The following is a 20,900-nucleotide window of genomic DNA, read 5'->3' as shown; positions in this document are numbered from 1 at the left end:
TTAGTAAGACTGATCTTCACAATATTAAGCAAATTACAATATATAGATATTTGAAAAGAACATGAATATAATATAATACAAACAAACAAATTAAAAACAATTAATAACAATATATTGAAATTTCAAAGGATAAATGTAAAAAACAACAAAAAACTAAAACTAAAAGAAATAAAAACAGCTGTCTCTATGGCAAAAAAAATCCATCTTTCTAGACCTTCAGTTGTTTTAAAAATAAATAATTAATTTGTATTTGTATTAATATATCTTTTATGCTGACTGATTTTTTTTTAGATGATGTTTCCTTGTTGTGCTGTGCTATGAGCAGGGATAACATACTATACTATGACTTTTTTAATGAAAGTTTTCTACATACTATACTACGACTTTTTTTTCATAACATTTTCGACATACTATACTATGACATTTATTGCATTAAAATGATCAACCAACTATACTATGACTTTTTTTTCATAAAACTTTCGACATGCTATAGTTTCAATAACACTTCATCTTCACAATAGACGATCTTTGAATAGAATTTCATTCGTTGCTGTTGCTAATCACGTGATTCATATGTTTACATCCGGGTTCGTGTAGAGTTTAACTTCCGGAGCTGCGCAGTAGAAGTCAGCTGACAGATAGTGACCAACCATCTCATCTGAAGAGACCTAACGGAGGAACAGAAAACACCTTCCTCTAGTCTACACTAGAACTAGAACCGGAGAACCGGGCAGCCGTCGTTACCCCCTCCTCCTCTCCCCGTTACCCGGCCACGTCTTCCCGCCTCCAGCAGGATGAGTGTCGGCGCTCCGAAAGGCCTGGCCAGCTCGGGGATGAAGCCCATCGCGGAGATCCTCCACCCGCTGTCCGCCGCCGAGGAGCCGCTCTCGGGCTCCGGCTCCGTCTCCGGCACCGGCAGCGTCGGAGAGGACAAGGTAGGTTCAGTAGGGTCCGCTGGGGCTGGCGGCTGCACCGTAGACAACCAGGGGGATGGAGAGAGCACGGCTAACCAAACTACAGAGTAGACACTATCATGTTTTCAGGCTGGCAGTGACTCCACAGTTTGCTCTCTAAACCCATCCTACTAAGTACAGTAGGACAAACTAGATATAAGTTTAACAGCGTCCTATTAGCTAGGCTGTATCTGAGACAGCTGGGGATTTGTTTTGTTTTTTTGTTGTTGTTTTTTACATTTATCCTTTGATATTGCAATATATTGTTTTTTTATTTATTTGTCTGTTTTATTGACACAACAAACATATTTTTTTTTATACTTTATTTTTTCAAGGCTGTTTTCATATGCAATCCACTGTTTTAAATCTTTAAACCAACTTTTAAGTCGATGAGCTTACAGACAAATCCATCAAGTACACGAGAGAAAACATCTTCAACATTCAGAACCGAAACAAAACCAAGAAAAGAAATAACAATAATAATAATGACAAAAAGAAACAATAGTTAAAAAAACCAAACAAAAAAAACAAAACAATAATAATACAAAAATACGAGAGTAATAATAAATTAAATCAACAAATAAATTAAGTTAAATATATAGTAGTATCATTTACATAGGCACACACATGCATCCTCCTTAAGGTCAGGTCACCTCCAAACACATGTATATGTGCATGTGTATTAACCCATGTAACTATATTTTTCCTTCTGTTAGACTCCATCTCTTCTCAAAAACATCCTCCATATTACTTATTTTGTGAGTTCCCTTTTCCATAACTTTTACTTTTTGAATTACACTTTTCCATTTTATTAAATCTGGGGGTTTAGTTTTATTCCACCCTTTTGTTATTTGCTTCAGTGCTGTGATTCTGAGTATTCTAAATAAGTAACGTTCATCTTTACCGAGACCAGTTGGAGGTTTCCCCGAGTATGATATGCTCTGCTTTTAAATACAGAGGTTTTTTGAAAATGTCTTCTATAAACTTAAATATTTCTTACCAAAACAGATTTAATACAAACATTAATTTATATATATATATATATATATAGAGAGAGAGAGAGAGAGAGACAAACACACACATACACAGAGATATAAAAGGTTACTATGAGTAATGTGTTAAAGGTCCCATATTGTAAAAAAGTGAGATTTTCAGGTCTTTTTCATTATAAAGTAGGTTTAAGTGCTATATAAATACTGTTAAACTATCAAAGCGCTCAATATACGGAGAAATACACACAGCTCGTATTCAGAAATTGTGCGTTTGAAACAAGCCGTTAGGATTTCTGTCCATTTGTGATGTCACAAATATACAATATTTAGCCCATTACGCGGTTTTAAATGTAAACATTCTAAATGTGTCCCAGTTTATTTCCTGTTGCAGTGTATGTTCATAACATCAGCTGACAGGAAGTAAACATGGACCCAAACTGTTGCCTAGCTACGCAATTCCATTGCAATTCCGTTGAAACGCACTAAAACGGAGCGTTTCAGATGGAGAGTTATTACAGGTATATTCAGACAGACAGTACAAGGAAAATAAAATTGTTTTTTTTAACATTGCAGCATGTAAACCTGTTCTATTCGAAACACAAAATACAAGTATGAACCTGAAAATGAGCATGATATGGGACCTTTAAGACCTTTTTAAATTGGATTATGTGTTTACACGTGTTGCATTACTTTGGTTAGAAAACAGATATCTCTCATTCCACTTTGTAGAGAGGGGCCTGACATCATTATCAGCCTAAGTGTGCTGTGTAAACAAGGACGGACCGAGCAAACAAATCACAAAGCCTTTATTCTCTCTGCTGTTGTTTTACTTCGGAGTGACAAGCTTAGCAACCACTTTGATTTTGCAGTTAATTATTGCCAATAGGAGATGCTGTGATATGTCCTTCCAACAAGGTTACATTATTTTTTTTTCATTTCTGAATACCCAGCAGAGCCAACCAGAGGCAAAAAGAACCTCCACACTAATTAAAAATGTGAAGCCCTGTAAGAGTTCCTCTGTTTACGCCCACGACCCAAGGAGGTAATGGGTCCCAGTCTGTTAGCAGCATATTCAAACAATCTGTCAACACACTTCAATAAAAGTTGATGGGAAGTTGGATGACGGGCCTGGGAACAAGGGATTCTCTTTTGGCTGGATCAGTTTTTTTTGGAGGATTTCTTAAAATTTGTAACTCTTTTTTGTTAATGAACTAGACACATATTGCATATATATCCCATGATTGTCTGTGATTTAGTGATTTTTTTTTATGCAAATCCAGATTTAACATTAATAAACATTTCTTATTATTGAGTATTGTGTCGCCTTGGTGGACGAATGTGCAACTCTGAGTATCGTCAGTTGTTGTTTTTGTCAATTTTATATATATTTATCCAAGCAATATTTCTTATAATACCTTCCATAAGACGTTTAAAGCTCTGAACATTTTTTATAGCAAAAATCTAGCTGTGTCATTGTTTGTTTTTCTCTCTCTCTTTCTTTTCTTTTTTATTTACTTCCTCCATGTGGAAAAAAAAAAATAGCAGTACTTTATTGAACATAGTACATGCAATGTTAAACAACCAAATCATGTCAGGTCAGGTTAATGTATGTCACTGACCTACATTAACCTGTGAACGCGAACAGGAATTTGTGTTCAGACCTTTTTTTTTTTTTAAATCTGCAATTTGCAGTTCATTTCTCGTTCACTTTTGACTCAGTCTCACAATATCAATAATATAGCGACATGGCGTTTGCATGCAATATTTAATGATATCCTGAAGCAGAGGTTGGCGTCATTTAATAGGCCCCTTTCACTGGAGATATTTTTGACATGTCACAGTAGAAAAAAGCAGAGGTGTAAATGGTAAAAATGAATAATGGCTGAGTTCCTTTTAGCCTCGGTTTCAGGTCCTGGTATTGTGCATGCTGGCTCACTTTCACACTGGAACTGAGCCATGGTTAATGTTACTACTAACACCTGTGCTTTTCCCACTCTGACAAAGCCAAATGTCTGCTTTGAATAAGGCCTATAAAGATAGTAATGTGGATATGATGACCAACCGTGTACAAGCTAAAACTGTCCAATATATTTAGAACATTTTAAATAACCTTAAAGCTCTAAAATGCAACATTTAAGCTCCACATTATATCCATTCCCGTATTCACAAGATTCATTAATACATTCATACATCTCCCAGCTCTGCTATGATTTAAAACAGATCTGGTTCCTCTCCTAGTATAATATTTTCAGATTCTACCTCACTGTCTGTATGAGCGTGGCTGTGGTGCGGCGGCCTGGTTGTTCATTCACAGTGGTGTAATGATGCAACGCAATGCAATTATCTGAACTGTGATTACCAGTGCAGGTTAGCACCACAGTGTAAAAAAAAAAGTGCAATTACAGCGTCAGCAGCCTGTCTGTGTGGATATACAGTAGCAGAGAGAGAGAGTGGTGTGAAGAAAATATATGTATGTATGTGGTCAGCGTGTGGAGTGTGTGTAGGAGTGAGAGGCGGAGAGGGTTGCACTTTTCTCGACACTGCGGGAATTGCAAAGTTGCACACATCATGCCCACTTCAGGAAAAAGTGTGTGTCAGAAAAAGTGATTAAGGTTGAACATTAGCAGCTTTTCTCACTTGCACCTTAACCTGCAAAAAAAAGTAGTTCCTTCCTCGTGTGAGGCAAGATGTGGCCCGCAGAGGACTGGTGACGGGTCGTCTCGGGTTGCAGATCAAATCAAATGTGGCTGTACAGGTGGTTGTAGCGAGAGATTCGGTTAGCCTGGTTTTATTTTCAGAGCCAGTTTTGATGATGCGGTCCTGCTGCCTCAGTGTTTTGCTTACCTTCCTGTTGCAGTGTTTGCACTTTAGTCTATGTTTACATTCAACATTCTGTTGCCTGCAGTCCCTGCTGTTTGCCAAACGAGATCTTCAGAGTCCCCTCTAGATGTGTAGTAATATATTAATCCATTGTAGAAATGTGTTTTTTTTATATCCTCTCGACTACACAGGTTCATTTTAAAGGAGAGCCACTTTCCACAGCCTCCACTTTTGTCCAGCTATTTGCTTTTTATAGCTTATTTTGAGCACTCTTGCTGTGTTTGGATGGAGCCTGTGGAGGGAAATTGTTGTTTGCTGCTGTCTATCAAAAACAGTGACAAATTGAAAGTGTTCAAACAAGTCTGACAGCACGTATTTTACACTAACGTACCTGTGGAAGAGTGTCATCTTCGAAAATATTCTGTGAATGGTTATGCATCAGTTTGACAGTTATATTTGTCAGATCTGTTTTGTAGAACCAGATGTTGATTGTGTTAATTAAAGGTACAGTGTGTAGGATTTGGTGGCATCCAGTGGTGTGGTTGCAGATTGCAACCAAGTGAGTACCCCTTCACTCACTCCTCCCTTTCCAAGACCACGGTAACGTGAGACTCAGAGTGCAAAACCGTGGTAACGCCGTTCGCCTCGCTCAGAGGCCATCCTTACCATAATAACACTACTTTAGGAGCAACGGAAGTCAGACGGCAGTTTAACAAGCATGTCGGAGAACTACGGTGGCCTTCAGTTAACGTAATTTACACGAAGGGCAGAGAGCCAATGTTTGGTTAGTCCGTTCTGGGCTACTGTAGAAACATGGCGGACTCTGTGAAGAGGACCTGTTCCCTATGTAGATATGAAGGACTCATTCTAAGCTAACGAAAACACAACGATTCTTAGTTTCAGGTGATTATACGCTAATGAAAACATAGTTATGAATATTATATTCCATTTCAGCTAATAGATCCCCCGAAATGTTACACACTGGTCCTTTAATGCACCGAACGCCTGTTTCACTTCACAGGAAAACCTATGTCTTTATAAAATAAAACTCTGTTAATGGCAAAATCAAACAACACACACTAAAAAATATAATAAAATGAAAAAAAAAGAAGATTTTCGTCAACCCAGAGATGATATAACGAGCCATTGTTTTCCCACAGTTGGATTTTTTTGTATCAAGCCTGGTGGAAATGTGTCCCCATTCCAAAAAATGCTCCATTTCTCTCCTCTCATCCATCATTCAATTAGAGAGGCAGGAGTAGTGTCAGATGATGTAGGGTGTGCACGCAGCAGCAGCATCAACAAGAGCCCCATTGACAGCGAGAAACAACTGCATCACCGTCAGCATCAATCCATCAGCTCTTTGTTTTCCAGCCTTTCCACATTGCAGCATCTGAAATCTGATGTCACCGTTGTCTCTGTCCACGCAGGAAGCGGGGCTGACCAACGGTACGCCGGTCGAGACGTCGAGTCCCGCCTCCACGTCCTCGCTATTCAACAGGCTGCAGCTGGACGACGACCTGGAAGCAGATGTGCGGGACCCCTACGCAGACGCCGCAGAAACCCGTGACCTCTTTGTCACAGTCGACGACCCAAAGAAGCACGTGTCCACCATGGAGACCTACATCACCTACAGAGTCTCCACCAAGGTCTGCTATTGGCTGGTGTCATGGTAACACTAGTCTACCTGATTTACTTTGGACATGAGGGGCTGTTCTATCTAATGGGGTCATCGTAGTTGTTCACCATGCTTTAGCTCACCTACCAATCATTTATACTCAATGTCATGTTTTGTTGCGTTTCATTATTGTTTTAAAAAACTCTCCTTGATGGTGTGTTCAAGGCAAGTTTGATATCCAAGTGCTATTAGCTGGCTGATGAACAGTAACGTTTTTTAAGTTTTCATATTATATGTTCCTCAGCATCGTGTCTGCTTGTACTCCGTCAGCTTCTCAGCAGATGACTGACTCTTAAAAACCCAGACAGTAGTTGTAAAATGCTGTGCTATAATGTTAAAGGGATAGTTTGGGTGGTTTGAAGTGGGGTTTTATGTGGTACTTATCCACAGTCAGTGTATGACCTACAGTAGATGGCAGTCGGCACGCACCCAGTTTGGAGAAACAGAACCAAAGCAACGTACTGCTGTGGACCGGGCTGGCAACAAAACTTATTTTAGCCACCTAAAAGAATCAATATCAGTTAAAGTGTACGCTATAATTAGAATATTTTCACCTGTTTACCTTGCCGTTAGACAGCCCTTTCAGACGGAGATCTGAAGCCGTTGTATCCATCTATGCTCTCGCCAAAGCCACCAGACTCCATTGAAAAAAAACCTGTAACTCCTGTTTTCTGAGAGGTAAAATTACAGTTTTTTTCATTGGAGTCTGGTTGCTTTGACGAGAGCATAGATAACAGCTTCAGTTTCCGTTGGAATAAACCGACTGTATAGCTGTCTGAAGGCAAGGTAAATAGGTGGAAATATTCTAAATGTACTGTACGCTTAAACTGATATTGATTTTTTTTGTATAGGTGGGTCTTTCTTTTAGGTGTCTAAAATCAGTTTTGTTGCAACCTCGTCCACGCCAGTACATTGCACGTTCCGTGTGATAACACCTGTCTGCTTCTCCAAATTAGGGGCGTGCCGACATGACCGTCTTCTACTATAGGTAATACACTGACTATGGATAAGTACCTTATACAACCCCACTTCAAAACACCAAAACTATCCCTTTAAGCAGGCCGCAGATTCTCTACAATGGGGGAGCTGTTCAGTCCTTGTCTGGCCAGTTCTACACAATGCTAACGTGCTACCTACAGGAATGGAAAGTAATAGCAGAGGCAGCAGTTTCAAACTACAGACATGCCAATATATCGCGCACCTTCGGGCAAAGAATGTATCCCGAGGGGTGATGGAACAGACAGGACTCTAGTTAGGAAATCACTTCCCTCAGCCTTCCCATAAAAGATTTATATTCCAGAGGGTAGATGTATTCAGTAACTTATGTTTACAAGGTGGCTCCTCTGTTCCAATCGTTCACATCTGTCTGCCAGCAAACGGAGCAGCACATCTCAGAGCCACCACTCGGCCTGACAGAACTTAATTTGCTCTGACCTTCAGCGGGGAATCGTAGCTTTTTGGAGGCCTTTCCATCGTGTAATGAAAGAAACGGATTCAGAGGGAGACACTGCCAGGAGCCGCCGGGTGGCGTCATGACGACAGTTGCTATGTGCACTGTGGTGCTTAGGCTCAGAGGCCGTAGACAAATATCACAGCCCACTATGAACACAAAGTGTTAATTGAGAGCATGTGGGGGCTGTCTTTTTAACACTATATTGTGAGAGAGAGAGAGAGAGAGAGAGAGAGAGAGCGTGTGTTTGTGTGTGCACTGTCAGCTATATTTCATAGTCAACAAGCATGTACAGTAATCCTAAATGGGCTGAGATGTAGGTTGTGTGCTAATGTACTACTGTCTTTTAAAAGGTAATTTCTATACTGTATCCTCCCAAGTAACACAGCAAATGTGTGTGTTTTTTCTTCAGACATCACGGGTAGAGTTTGACCTACCAGAGTACAGTGTGCGGCGGCGCTACCAGGACTTTGACTGGCTGAGGATCAAGTTGGAGGACAGCCAGCCGACCCACCTCATCCCTGTAGGTCACATGAGCCATAACGCGACCTACCGTCCTGCTTTCCATTGAGAGAAACACTTTAATTTACAGTCTCTGCTTTAATCTCTCTCCATCTCTCTAGCCGTTGCCAGAGAAGTTCGTGATGAAGGGCGTGGTCGATCGTTTTTCGGAGGAGTTTGTGGAGACAAGGATGAAGGCTCTGGACAAGTTCCTGAAGCGAATCGCCGACCACCCCGTCCTCTCTTTCAACCCACATCTAAACGCTTTCCTAACTGCCAAGGTGAGACAACACGAGGGTTGGGAAGTTCACTATTTGATTTTGTAGGGACAAGAAAAGAACTACTGATTTCTCACCATGGTTAACACACCAACAAATTCAGGTCAGCCAGTTCAGGTCAGCCAGTCAGTGATTTTTTCCTGTCACATGCTTTTATGTAATTCATTTTATACAGCAGCACCTTGTCATATTGTGTGTTATTATGCTTATAAAAAAAAACCCAACGTAATCTCAGCAGTGATCTTTCAGTAAACATCCGAGCCTCTGCTTCCTCGTGCGTGTGTGTGTTTTTTATCCAGATCTGCCATCAGTCACAAATTTTGTCTCTAAGTAGCTGAGACACAAGACAAGACTTTATTGATCCCTGTGGGGAAATGAGGTTGTTGCAGCAGTAAGATAATTGGGCTCAGACAAAGAAAGTGGAGCATAAGCACACTAGAACAATATAAAAACCTACAATGTAAAATGCGTGATAAAACACTAAAGGTAATAAAACAACAAAAGTAGCAGTGGGCTTCTTTTTAAACATGCATGTGACCATTGCAGCACGTTACAGGAAAATAATGGATTATTAACATCTATGGATTAGATTATTACTTATGATTGAATATTTAATCATGGATCACAAAACATGAATATAAATTAGGTAATATTTGTGTTTAAGTTGCACTAGGTACATGCAAAAAACTGTTTATTCACGAGTTTTATTGCTAACACATTTGTTGCTTCACGCCTAAGTAATGTATGTGTCTGCAGGACCTGAACAAGCGCCAGGGTCTGGCCCTGCTGACCAAGGTGGGCGAGTCCGTGAAGCACGTGGCCGGAGGCTACAAGTTGCGGGCGCGGCCGGCCGAGTTCTGCGCCATGGGAGAATACCTGGACACCTTCAACCAGAAACTGGGAACCATCGACCGCATCGCTCAGAGGATCATCAAAGAGCAGTCAGGTATCAGACCAATGATGATGAAATAACCTGTATTTACCTGGAGGTTGATGAATCTTCTTCCTTTCGTTTGGGTTACGGTTGTTAGCGTAGAGACCAATAGTAAACAAGAGGAGAGAGAGAGGGTTATAATATGAAACAAGTTCCAATAAAACCTTTAAATTTTACTAGTACTGTGCCATGTCGGAGCGTGCCTGTCCGGAACGGGTCAATTGCTTGGCCCCCTGAAGTGCTGCTTGCAGCGTTAACAAGGACGACGGTATGGCTGTTTGTACCCAACAAGTGTGAAGTTGATTGGATGAATGGTTCTCGTGATTTGCAAAGGGCAGTCATATATACACAGACAAACAAACAGACGGACAGACAGAGATTCCTTCCTTTATAGTAAGATGATGCTGCTACAGCGCCACCTATTGGCCAAATGGCACCAAATTTACCATGGTCACTCAGACATCATATCTACACATGTCCACCAAATATGGTCACAATAGCACAAAGGAGATATGACATTTTTGTTTGTAATTTAAGCCCTGCCCACAGCATTTGAGCTAATTTCGAGGGCCAGCTACAGCAAAACTGTACGGAACATTAACAATCCAAAAACGTCACTTTTTCCGGCTTGGTTCAGAGATGTTCTGTACCAAATTGTGTGACGATTGCTTACAATTTGTTTGAGGAGTAGCAAAAAATCTGATTCGGACACATTTCAAAATGATGGAAAATCAATATAGACGCAAATGGGCAAGTTTCTGAGCGTTCATAAATTACAGGCCAAAACGTAAAGTTCATTGTTATAGCGCCACCATCTGGTATAATTGCACCACATTCGGCACTTGGGTCCCTGGCAATACACCCGTCAAGTGTGACGTAGATCGGATTAGCGATTCTTGATATTCAGGCAGGTTCTTTCCTTTAGTTAGATAGATAGAGGACCCAGCAGGCTTGCAAATAGTTATAAACCAGTTTATTGATTGATTATAATTTGGCAATAAAGAGAAGGATTGATAAAATACTTAACAAATGAGAAAATGATTCCATTAAAATAGTACTAAAAAAGGCTGTATAAACGAGCAACGTAAAGCAATCAATAAATGGATCAGTTAAAACTAGAACAAAACTTTGATCTTCCATTTACCAATTCTATTATCCTTTACACAGAGCCTTATTGTGGCTAAACTTCACATACTGTAGAAGCTCTGGGACGTAACGAGCACATTCTGGCTAGAGAGCTGAAGCCGCTTCTTCACAGTTAAAACATATATTTTAGGAAGCAAACTGAAACTGTGGTGTGTGCTGCTTGCAACACGGCCGCAAGTAGTACCCCTTATAGTCTACTTCTTCTCTCAGTAGACCTACTTACTGGCAGCTATTTATGTACCAAGTTACATTGTGCTTGTGGTTAGCTTCTGTCATGCAACTGTGCATTCTTTAGCCGGGTGGCTGACACTAGCTTGTTGTGAATTTATCTGCAGTATTGATTCAGCGCTGTAGTTGTTTGGTCGGGGGTAAAACCCACAGACCTTTGGCCTAGAGAGGGTGCACGGTTGATAAGTGCAGGCCTAACTCATGCATGACAAGTGATCCTGTAAATACCTGACATCTGCCGTGCGAAATGCTCGTCGTCACCATCTGCTCGATGTGTTGCAGTCCGTGGCCTAAAAATCTGCAGAGCCAACGAAACGTCCTTGTTTCCATACTGGAGGAGATAAGATGGAAAACTCAGGGAACTGTAGATAACGAAGGCCTACGAGCTGACACGGAGTGTGAAATAAGCAAATGCCATGCATGCTTGACTCAGCAGCCCGGCGTTTAGCCATCAACCCTCTCTCATGTGTAATTTACAAATATAGATTTTGCAATTGAACGTGCCAGTCTCTCCGTATCGCCTGTGAGGAAAGAGTGTTTTTTCCAGTACAGCAGTGTTACAGAGTATAAGCTGCTCAAATCTAGGCGCAGGGTATCCACAGCTCATTATGAAGTATGAAAAAAGGTATCAGAAATTGGATTGTACAAAGGAAAGAATACCATAACTCTTATTTCTTGTTTGCCCGTCTAACCACCTCTTTTTTTTTTTTCCTTTCACCCCAACTAGAGTACCTAACAGAGCTGCGTGAGTACGGCACCGTGTACTCCAGCTGGGTTGCGTCGGAGGAGGAGCTGCGGCGCCCCCTGGAGGGCGTGGCCGGCTGCGTGACGACGTGCTGCGGAGCGCTGGAGGACCAGGGCGAGACCATGAGCCAGGACTTCCTGCCCGTACTCAGAGAGTACGTCCTCTACATAGAGTCCATGAAGGTGAGAGGGATGAGGGATGTCGTACAGGACATTTATTTTGTTTTGTTTTGATTGTCTAAGAGAGCTGGATACGGTACAGCGAGTCAGCCTTGTTGTTAATTAGACCGCGGTATTGCAACAACAAAAAAATCCCCTGCGGCCCAATTAACCACAACCCCCATAGACTTTCATTATAAAAAAATATAGAAAATCTTATTTAATTTAATTCATAATAAAAAAAAAAAAATCAGAGTAGATCCTTTATCTTGCCACACACACTCAATACCACACACTACTTCTCTACAGTATGTGCTAATCATCATAGTATACTGTATACAACCCTGATTCCCAAAGAGTTGACACGCTGTGTAAAATGTATCATTTTCGAATCCTTTTTGACATATATTCAATTGAAAACAGCACAAAGACAATATAGTAAATGTTTTAACTTATCAACTTCATTGATTTATGTAAATATGGGCTTATTCTGAATTTGATGCCAGCAACAAGTTTTTCAAAAAAGTTGGGACAAGCAAGAATCCAGCAGGAAAGAATTTCGTTTTCAAAACTTCAACAATTAGTGTTCTCGGTAGTGTTGTTAAAAGAAAAGGTGATCAACGAATCAGTTTGAACATTAAATATCTTGTCTTTATTTACTGTTTTCAGTTGAATATATATCATAAAGGACTAGAAAATGATCACATTCTGTTTTGTTTATGTTTCACACAGCATCCCGACTTTTTTGGAATCACGGTCGTACAAAAACAACAACATACTTTTTACTTTATACTAACAGGAAATGACACAAGCGGACAGCGGACGTCAATCAAACTGTGACTTTAGAATGTCACTAACAAATAGACCGTGGTGCAAAATGTTTTTGTTTTTTTGTTTATTTGTTTTCAAAAATCTTTCTGAGCTGTTTCACACACGCACCCACAATTTGTTTTATTTTTTTCCAGCTGTGAGCAGCTCCTCCATTTCCTTTGCCGGAGAAAAGTGTGCATCAACAGCACACTAAGAAATTTAGTATGCACGCTCTCTGGTTTGAGTATACAGTACTTAATTTTGCAGTGTGAACATATTACATACTAAGTGTATGTATTATGGATTTGCGACCTAGTTACAGACTGGCTTTCTTTCTGCTGAGTCATCTTTCCCCTGAATAGAGGAAGTGGCATCTGAAATACTATTCACATCCTGCACTCACCGGGCTCTTGAATCAGCATTTCTCTCTTTGTGTGTAATAGTATTCACATGTTGTCTCTCTCAGAAATATTACAGTATCAGTAAATGTCATCTTTTCTAATTGATTACAGAATGTTTTGAGGAAGCGAGACCAGAGCCAGGCGGAGTACGAGGGACGACTAGAAGCAGCCGTATTGCGCAAACAGGAGGACAGAACGCCGGTAAGCCTCCTCCTTCCTCTCGTCTGAGTCGGAAGCTCCTTTCACACACGGAGACCTTAAAACTGCTGTGTTCACTGTTGCCACTTCTGGGAGTGTCTGTAGTTTACCAAAGTTCACTTCTCAGTATTACTCTCTGTGATGATTTTACAGACCAACAATGAGTTAAACTGGAAAATGGAAATAAGGGGTGAATAATCTCTTCATAATAAAGCCCATATTTTTTTTGTCCATACACTATACAAACTCCACAAAGAAAGATTCTCAGGATTTAAGAGAGAGTATTGGTAAAAGTCTTCTGCCATTTCGTCTCTAATACAACCTTCCCATCCAAAACTCCCGCACCAACCCGGACCCCTGCAACCTGTAGTCTTGTATCATGAGTACCCTGAGCTCCCCTGTAGCTGTAGTTTTTCTCTGTCTCGCCGTAGATGCCAGTGGAGGTAGAGAAATGCCAGGACAAAGTGGAGTGTTTCAACGCTGACCTGAAGGCGGACTGGGAGCGCTGGCAGAGCAACAAGAGACAAGACTTCAAGCAGCTTCTCACCGGCATGGCTGACCAAAACATCAACCACTATGAAAAGGTACGCAGGCTGCTGTAAAGCACTATGGTATGACTTTAAAACACTGAACTTTAAATCTCTGAGGGAGATTAAAGCCCTGCTGCGCCTATGGCAGGGATCGTAAGAGAGGCGATGACTGCGGTGGCTGAAACATTGTTAAAGGACCATAAAAGTAAGACAGAAATGATGTCTGCTATTGGCGATGCACAAATCGGTGCTATTAGTAGCTCAAGGCTATTTTCATTTTGTCAAATTAGCTCTCATAGGAAAAAAAGGTTGGATATCCCTGATCCAGTGTGTTTAGTAAACTGAGCTAGCTGAGCTGAAAAGAGCTGTCAGCTGTTGACCTTTACTCATCCGGGTTAGATTCACTGAACATGAAGGCTCTTTAGCAGAAATGTCACACATTCACACCTGGAAGTTGCTCAGTACAAACACAGTCTTGATCTGCTGAAGCAATACACAGTTAAATGTTTTGCTCAAGGGCAGCTAGATGGTGGCAGGGAAGGAGGAGCAATGGCAAATTTTCCAGGCTACATTCCAAATCGCATACTTTTTCTTTTTACTTTTAGTATGTACTGCAGCTGCCCTTACAACGTACGTACTGTTGCTTGCAGTATGCATACAGCGAGGTCATACTACTTTGTCATAACATTGCGCCTTGAACTTTGACCCTCTTGCTCATATAGAGTGCCCCGGGACTGACGTATTTTTCACTCGACAAAAAGCCAACGGGAATTTTCTATTAGAAAAATAAAGGCGTGTTGACGTTCAGTAGTCTCATTTAGCCACTTGTTAGCAACCGCCTTTTTTTTAGACACATAAAGGCTTTAAAATTCACGAGTAGGGTATTTATTGATGTATTTTATGTCGTAGAACAAAACGTTAAAATCTCTTCAGCTTGTGTTAACCACAGACCTTATTTCAGGCATCTAACTAAAAAACCCATTCAGAAAACCCATTGACTTCCAGATGAGGGAACCGGAAGTGCTAAAATACTAACTCATTTCCTCGTTAGCATTTTAGGATTGTGGATCAGAACAGCCAGAAAAGCATGCTGGCTTGCATACTGCAAAATGCGACTGGGTGTAGTAGAACATACTGGTATTTTTTGCGTACTGCATTTGACATACTACAGCATGTGTTTGGATTGCACATTTATCTCCCAGTCCGAACGGGATCGAACTAGCGACCTTGAAACACCTTGAAAAAAACAGATAAATATTGTATTTACACAAAGCTGCCACAGGTTAAATATTTATCTTGTATCAATGCATCTCCATCTGTCTCTCTCTCTTTCCCTTCCACCTCATTTTTCCCCTCCGTCGACCGTCTCCATCCGTCTCCACCCTCTGCAGTGCCAGGCAGCGTGGGAGTCACTCATAACTCTCCTCCAGGACAAACAGACTGAGGACAAAACGAGCGAGACGAACTGAAACCTCTCTGCCCCCTATCTATCTATCTATCTCTCTCTCTCTCTCTCTCTCTCTGTATAACACTCTCTCATGCCAAGGAAAAGGACCAACCGGGCAGCAGGTTTGAACTGCTGGACTTTGCCCCCGTTCTCCTGTGAACTGAGATGATTGTACGGAGGGGGAGTCCTCTCTCAGAGATTTGACCTGTGAAAGGAGGTAACGACCGGTACATTCAAGGACAGCTGGGAAAAAGGAGAGACCTACTATGTACAGACATTTTCCTCTGTTCTTTTTTTGTCGTTGTTCTTATTGACTTTTTCTACTTCATATTTACAATTAACAGTCGGTTGCCAATGCTACTTGTGTTTATTTAACCGCGGTCTCAGAGAGGCATGTTTTCTGTCTGTTCTCTCTGTGTTCACATTGAGCCAAATGTGAAGGATAACTCTTCAGCCCTGCAGATAAGATCATGATATGTTGCGTGGGCATGAAGTATGAAGTACGTAGAAGTATTCAGAGCTTCCCCAAGATTTTTTTTTTTTCTTGTCAGATTGTAAAAGCCTCTGAAAATATAACACTGAAACAAGACTCAAGAAATTCTCTCCCATCGTATTGGCTGTAAATCCAACATCTAACGCACGGACGGAGAAAAAGCAGGAGGTGTGGCAACAGATGTCAAAATGAGACGTCAGTAAGGCCCTGTTCAGACCTGGCAATAACATGCGCACTGAGTGATCCGATCACAAGTGGACAGCACTAACTACGTCTGTTCAAACCTGGTATTCGAACGCGTCTCCACATGCGTCCTGAGTGACCACTTGTGATCGGATCTCACTTCCCGTCTCTATATGCAAAACGCATTGCTAATACAGCAGACGTTGTGACGTAATATTACAGGAATATCAGTAGTAATATCCTACATATTCTTGAATTTGGGTACATTTTATTAACGTCAAAATATAGGTTATTGTATCAGCGGTCCTTGGGGACCTCCGTACGCCAGGCACCTGCTGCCTCTACCAGGCAAAAACACTGACACATCTCCGACAGTATGATAATAATGCACTTCCTGTGCTTAGTCTGATAGTCTTTAGATTATGTAGCCTATAGATACAATATATTTTAATAAAATACAGTTGCACCGACCAAATACAGTAGAGCACAAAAGCCGTTGCCATGCCGCGAGGCATTCATGAGGAACGCAGAGACCCAGGACACATTCATGTATACACTGCTAAAAGCCACCTCCGAATGTGGTCCGATCACTCAGGACGCATGTTAATACCAGGTCTGAACGGGGCCTAAAAGCCACTGATCGTTTTTTCAAAATATGTATTTTTGATCCACATTCTTACAGATATATCGACATGAAGCAAAGCCGCATTTAACAATGATGACACAAGTGTTGAGCTTTATCAGGGAAGTGGTCATTTTGTGTTTTTAAGCGTAGATGCACAGCAGATTTGGTCATACATTTGTGTTTTGAGTGCAGTGTAGCAGCACCACCTGGTGGTCGAGATGATAATAGTTTTCCTTCTTCTGAAACTGGAGGTGTGCTACTTCTGTTGGTTTCTCTTTATCACGTTTTTCTTTTCTTTTTTGTCATTGCCATGTATACCTGCTGTAGGGATTTCACCTTTTCTGCTTCAAGCAAAGGCTTTGACTCAGCTGAGGATGCTAAATGGCGCATCAGGCAGGAAGAAAAGCACACAGAGGGAATTGAAGGTGTAATTTAATCTATTTCTTATTTTTTGTAGGACTTTTTAGAGTCAAAAAGAAAAGATTTCAGAGTTTAGAGCCGATAGGTGAACTTTCTGTTCAGGTTCGGATTTGTGAATTTCTTAAACATGTTGATGCCGCTGGCCTTCAGAGGAAAAAAGAGCACTGAGGGCTTCTGGGAAATCTCTGCCGTGTCATGTAAACACTTGAAGAATTGGATAAACCAACGCTCAAAGGAGTTTTGTGAAAGCTCTTCAGCTCAGAGCACCCTTTACTTTAAAAGCTATAGTTTGTCCTAATGACACAATAATGTGGATTTCTTTTGCAATTCAGTTCCGTTGAACCGTCTGACTGAGCAGTCTGACAACGTCACCTCTTCTACTCAGCTGTGACTCATGGGAAACATTTTTTTTCCCCATTTCAGACGCAGTAGCACGTACGACCAACGGCATTTTTGCGTCACACTTGTTTTGGCTCAAAATGTTGCTGATGCCTTAAAGGAAAAAATCCCTTCTGAGAGATTCTGTTATACGTCAATGCGTAACCTTTTGCTGAACCTGCTTTATTTTGTGATTTCTGAGGTTTTTTGACCACAGAGGAGAGCGTGCAGCGTGCTGAGTTTCCTAATATCCTGGCTAATATGAATTTCCTTTTTTTTTTTTTTTTTCTCCGTCCTAAGCCGTATTGCTAGCTCATTACACTCAGCATAAATGATGACCAGGGCAGACATCCTCCCAGAACCACATTTACAAAGACTGATTTTAACTTTTGTTCATTTCTTTTGCACTAAAAAGATGTTAGTTTTCAAAACAAATGTGATAATAATTTCTTTTTGATAAAGAGTTTCTTTAGCGTAATTTCATTTATTTCTGAAATAAGGTGCTGATTTGATTTTCAGTGTGCTCTTAGAGGCTCCTGTGTTTTAGTTTCTTTTAAATGTGCTTTAGTCAGATTGTCTTTGAATGGCCCTTGCCCTGTTTTTATAGGCTAATGTCACATTACTGAGCCCGCCCTCAGTGTAGCCAAACGCAAGTGCTAAGACAGCGATGAGAAGTAACTGGCTGCTTGTAAACTGGTCTTTATAATACTTGTCCTTCATGTTTTCCTCTCGAGCTTTTAAAAGCTCGACGCAGCTACTCTGCTGTTTCTGCTTACTAGCAGAAGTCAGCGAGGTGACACACAAAGACAAGTTTTATTTAGGAATTTGGAATGCAGCCGGTAAGCTGGAGAGACGCTTTCTGAGTTCACGTTGGTCCAGTGTCGAGGCAGCCACAGCGGGGCAGTAATACGGATGCACTGATGCTAAATTACAGTATTTGTTTCAAAATATGAAAGGAATAGTTTGGGTGTTTTGAAGTGGGGTTTTATGAGGGAGTTATCCATAGTAGGTGTATTAGCTACGGTAGATAACGGTCAGTGTGCCCCCCAGCATCGAGAAACAGACATTAGCGCCGGCGCAAAGCAATACAGTGCTGTGGACGGGGCCGTCCCCACCTCTGTATTGCTTTGCTTCGGTGTCGGTACTCCTGTTTCTCTAAGCTGGGGGCACGCCGAACGTCATCTACTGTAAGTAATACATCTACCATGGATAAATACCTCATAAAACCTCACTTCAAAACACCCGAACTATCCCTTTAAAATCCACCACCAAGAGCCAGAAGAGTTCAGAAATCAAAACAAAGCTTCTGTACCATCTGTTTCTCTCACATAAACTGTAGAAGAAGACCTCAATTTCCCCCAAACTACTGCTTTAAAAGAACAGTTCCACTATAATTTATTCGTATTTTCTATATTTTCCATCCTTTTTATGTTAATTGTCACAACTTATATGAACAGGCAAACACAATTAATCCAAACCTTTATCCAAACCCCACAATCTGAGAGCACCCGGTAGAGTTTTTGACTACTAGTAGCACTATGGAGCAGTGTGTTTTTGTGTTTATATTTCAAAGAAAGGCACAACGTTTATGCTAAGAAATACTGAATGTGAACATAAGTTTGTTTGTTTACAAAAAAAAAACTCCACTAGGCACCTTTAAACCAGATTGTAAAGTTTTACATTTTGAACTCTGTTTTCATATTAGCGCATTGCACTCTGGAACACCATGAGAAATAAGACAGCTAGGTGGCTTAATTTCCACATTTCAGCTTGTCGCTAGTGTTCAATGCAACCCAAATACATTTTAATATATTGACTCGATGAAGAGCAAAGGAATGGGGAATGTAGAAAATATGATAAAAGGGGACATAAAAAGTGTCTCTGATCCCTCTTTCCTTTTTCGTTGTGTATTATTTTCCTGATCAGATCGGTATCTGTTTGTTTACAGCTGTGAATCAGTGATTTAAAAAAAAAAGAGGCATCGGTGCATCTGTAGACTTTCCTGCTTTCTGGTGGAGATGATTGTTTTGGGATCATTCAGACTTTGATTTGAAGTTTCTTTTTGCTCTAATGGCAATATACTGTATATCCAACATACCCCAATGTACAGCTGAATTATATGGTACAGCTGAGTCTATTTTTGTAGAAAAGAAGCAGGTGATCATTTTTGGGTTTCCAATGAGTATGTGAAGATTACAATGACACATTGTAGACAGGATTTTGGAGATTTGTACCAAAAAAATGAGGAACGAAACATTTTATTTTTTATTTTTGATGCTTATTGGAACCCCAACAATAGTTCTCCGATAAATTAACTTCTTCTTACTAATAGCCATTGTAAAATCCCCATCTTATACTGTGTGCCTGCTGATTTATTTTTGCACTATATATGTAGCTCCAACCCCCCGGCAGATATGTCAAAAGAAATTAAACTAAATTAGCTTTCTTTCAGTTGCCAAAAATGACAATTAATAGTCTGATGTCGGCTCGGTTCTGCAATGCTAAGAAAGGCATCGTCTGCAAAGCTGATTCAGGTTAAATATCCAAACAGGGACGATGATAGCTGCCACTGTACAAGCCGGTAAAGAAGGGAGAGTATCAATTATTGTTTTTCTTTCATGTACAAATCCGATGTTTCTAAGCCAAATGTCCCCGTCTTATTCCTCCTGTCTTAGATTCACACGTGATGAGAGAGTCTGATTTGCAGCGCAGGATAAAACCCGATCAATCAAATCTGCGTGAAAGGTTAAAAGTCAGACGACTCATGCACGTGTGAATCTAGCTTCAGTCTTTTTTTATTTCCCCAGTGTGTACTGTTTACGTTCAGTCCTTATTGTACATTTGGATGTTAATAACATCATGTTGTAATTATAAATAAGCTTGTATATTGATGTCGTTTTGATGCAATTTATCTTTACCTCAAATGATTTTTTTGGATATATTGGACCAATAATAAAAAGAGCGAATGCGTTTGATACTTGTCTGCTCAGGTCTGATTTCTTTTTCTTCGTTTTATCGTTCAACCAGGTTGAACTCTGCGAGCAGCGTTCTGCACGGCAACAGTGCTGACAGAGCTAACAGTGTTTACCTGACAGGTAACCGGAGGGCAGGTTTGGAAGAAACAAATTACACTTGTAACAGTAACAAAGTCGTTTTTTTTGTATACTTGTACTTCTTTGAGTATTTTTTCAAATCTGTAATTTTACTTTTAAAACTAAAACTAGATTTCTGCACCTCCTCCTTGTTTAACTGTCTGAGTTTTTGTCTCTTTTATGGTTAACACTTGAGTCATTCTCTAATTGGGGGTACATTTCATTGTCCATTGATAATATTTTTTAAACTTTTTTCTTCAAAATTATCAAATTTTACTGATTAATATAAAATCAGACATTTTGCGCACACTGTTTCATTTGAAATCTGAAATTGCACGATGTTACTAAAATGACAATTTTTGCAATTGAGTGGGTCTTGGGCTCAGAATAACTCAAGTTAGCATTATCTGTCTATTATTATTAAATTCTAAATACTTAAT

General features: G+C 40.4%; 1 protein-coding gene across 1 annotated transcript; it reads left to right on the top strand.

Moving 5' to 3' along the window:
- Window positions 1–593: 593 nt before the first annotated feature.
- snx30 (sorting nexin family member 30) lies at window positions 594–20,345 on the top strand. Its single transcript, XM_037752800.1, has 9 exons — window positions 594–935; window positions 6,196–6,414; window positions 8,306–8,416; window positions 8,517–8,675; window positions 9,429–9,618; window positions 11,708–11,907; window positions 13,206–13,295; window positions 13,724–13,876; window positions 15,214–20,345. The coding sequence occupies exons 1-9, from the start codon at window positions 795–797 to the stop codon at window positions 15,289–15,291; spliced, it is 1,341 nt and encodes a 446-aa protein (XP_037608728.1). The 5' UTR covers window positions 594–794; the 3' UTR covers window positions 15,292–20,345.
- The last annotated feature ends 555 nt before the right edge of the window (window positions 20,346–20,900 follow it).

Source organism: Sebastes umbrosus, chromosome 19, assembly GCF_015220745.1.
Source record: "Sebastes umbrosus isolate fSebUmb1 chromosome 19, fSebUmb1.pri, whole genome shotgun sequence".
Taxonomy (NCBI): Eukaryota; Metazoa; Chordata; class Actinopteri; order Perciformes; family Sebastidae; genus Sebastes; species Sebastes umbrosus.
This window is presented reverse-complemented; position numbering and strand designations above follow the sequence as displayed.

Coding starts and splice junctions, on each gene's coding strand:
- snx30 (XM_037752800.1), top strand. CDS start 795: ATGAGTGTCGGCGCTCCGAAAGGCCTGGCCAGCTCGGGGATGAAGCCC. Junction 9,619..11,707: donor GATCATCAAAGAGCAGTCAG/GTATCAGACCAA, acceptor CACCCCAACTAG/AGTACCTAACAGAGCTGCGT. Junction 13,877..15,213: donor ACATCAACCACTATGAAAAG/GTACGCAGGCTG, acceptor CACCCTCTGCAG/TGCCAGGCAGCGTGGGAGTC.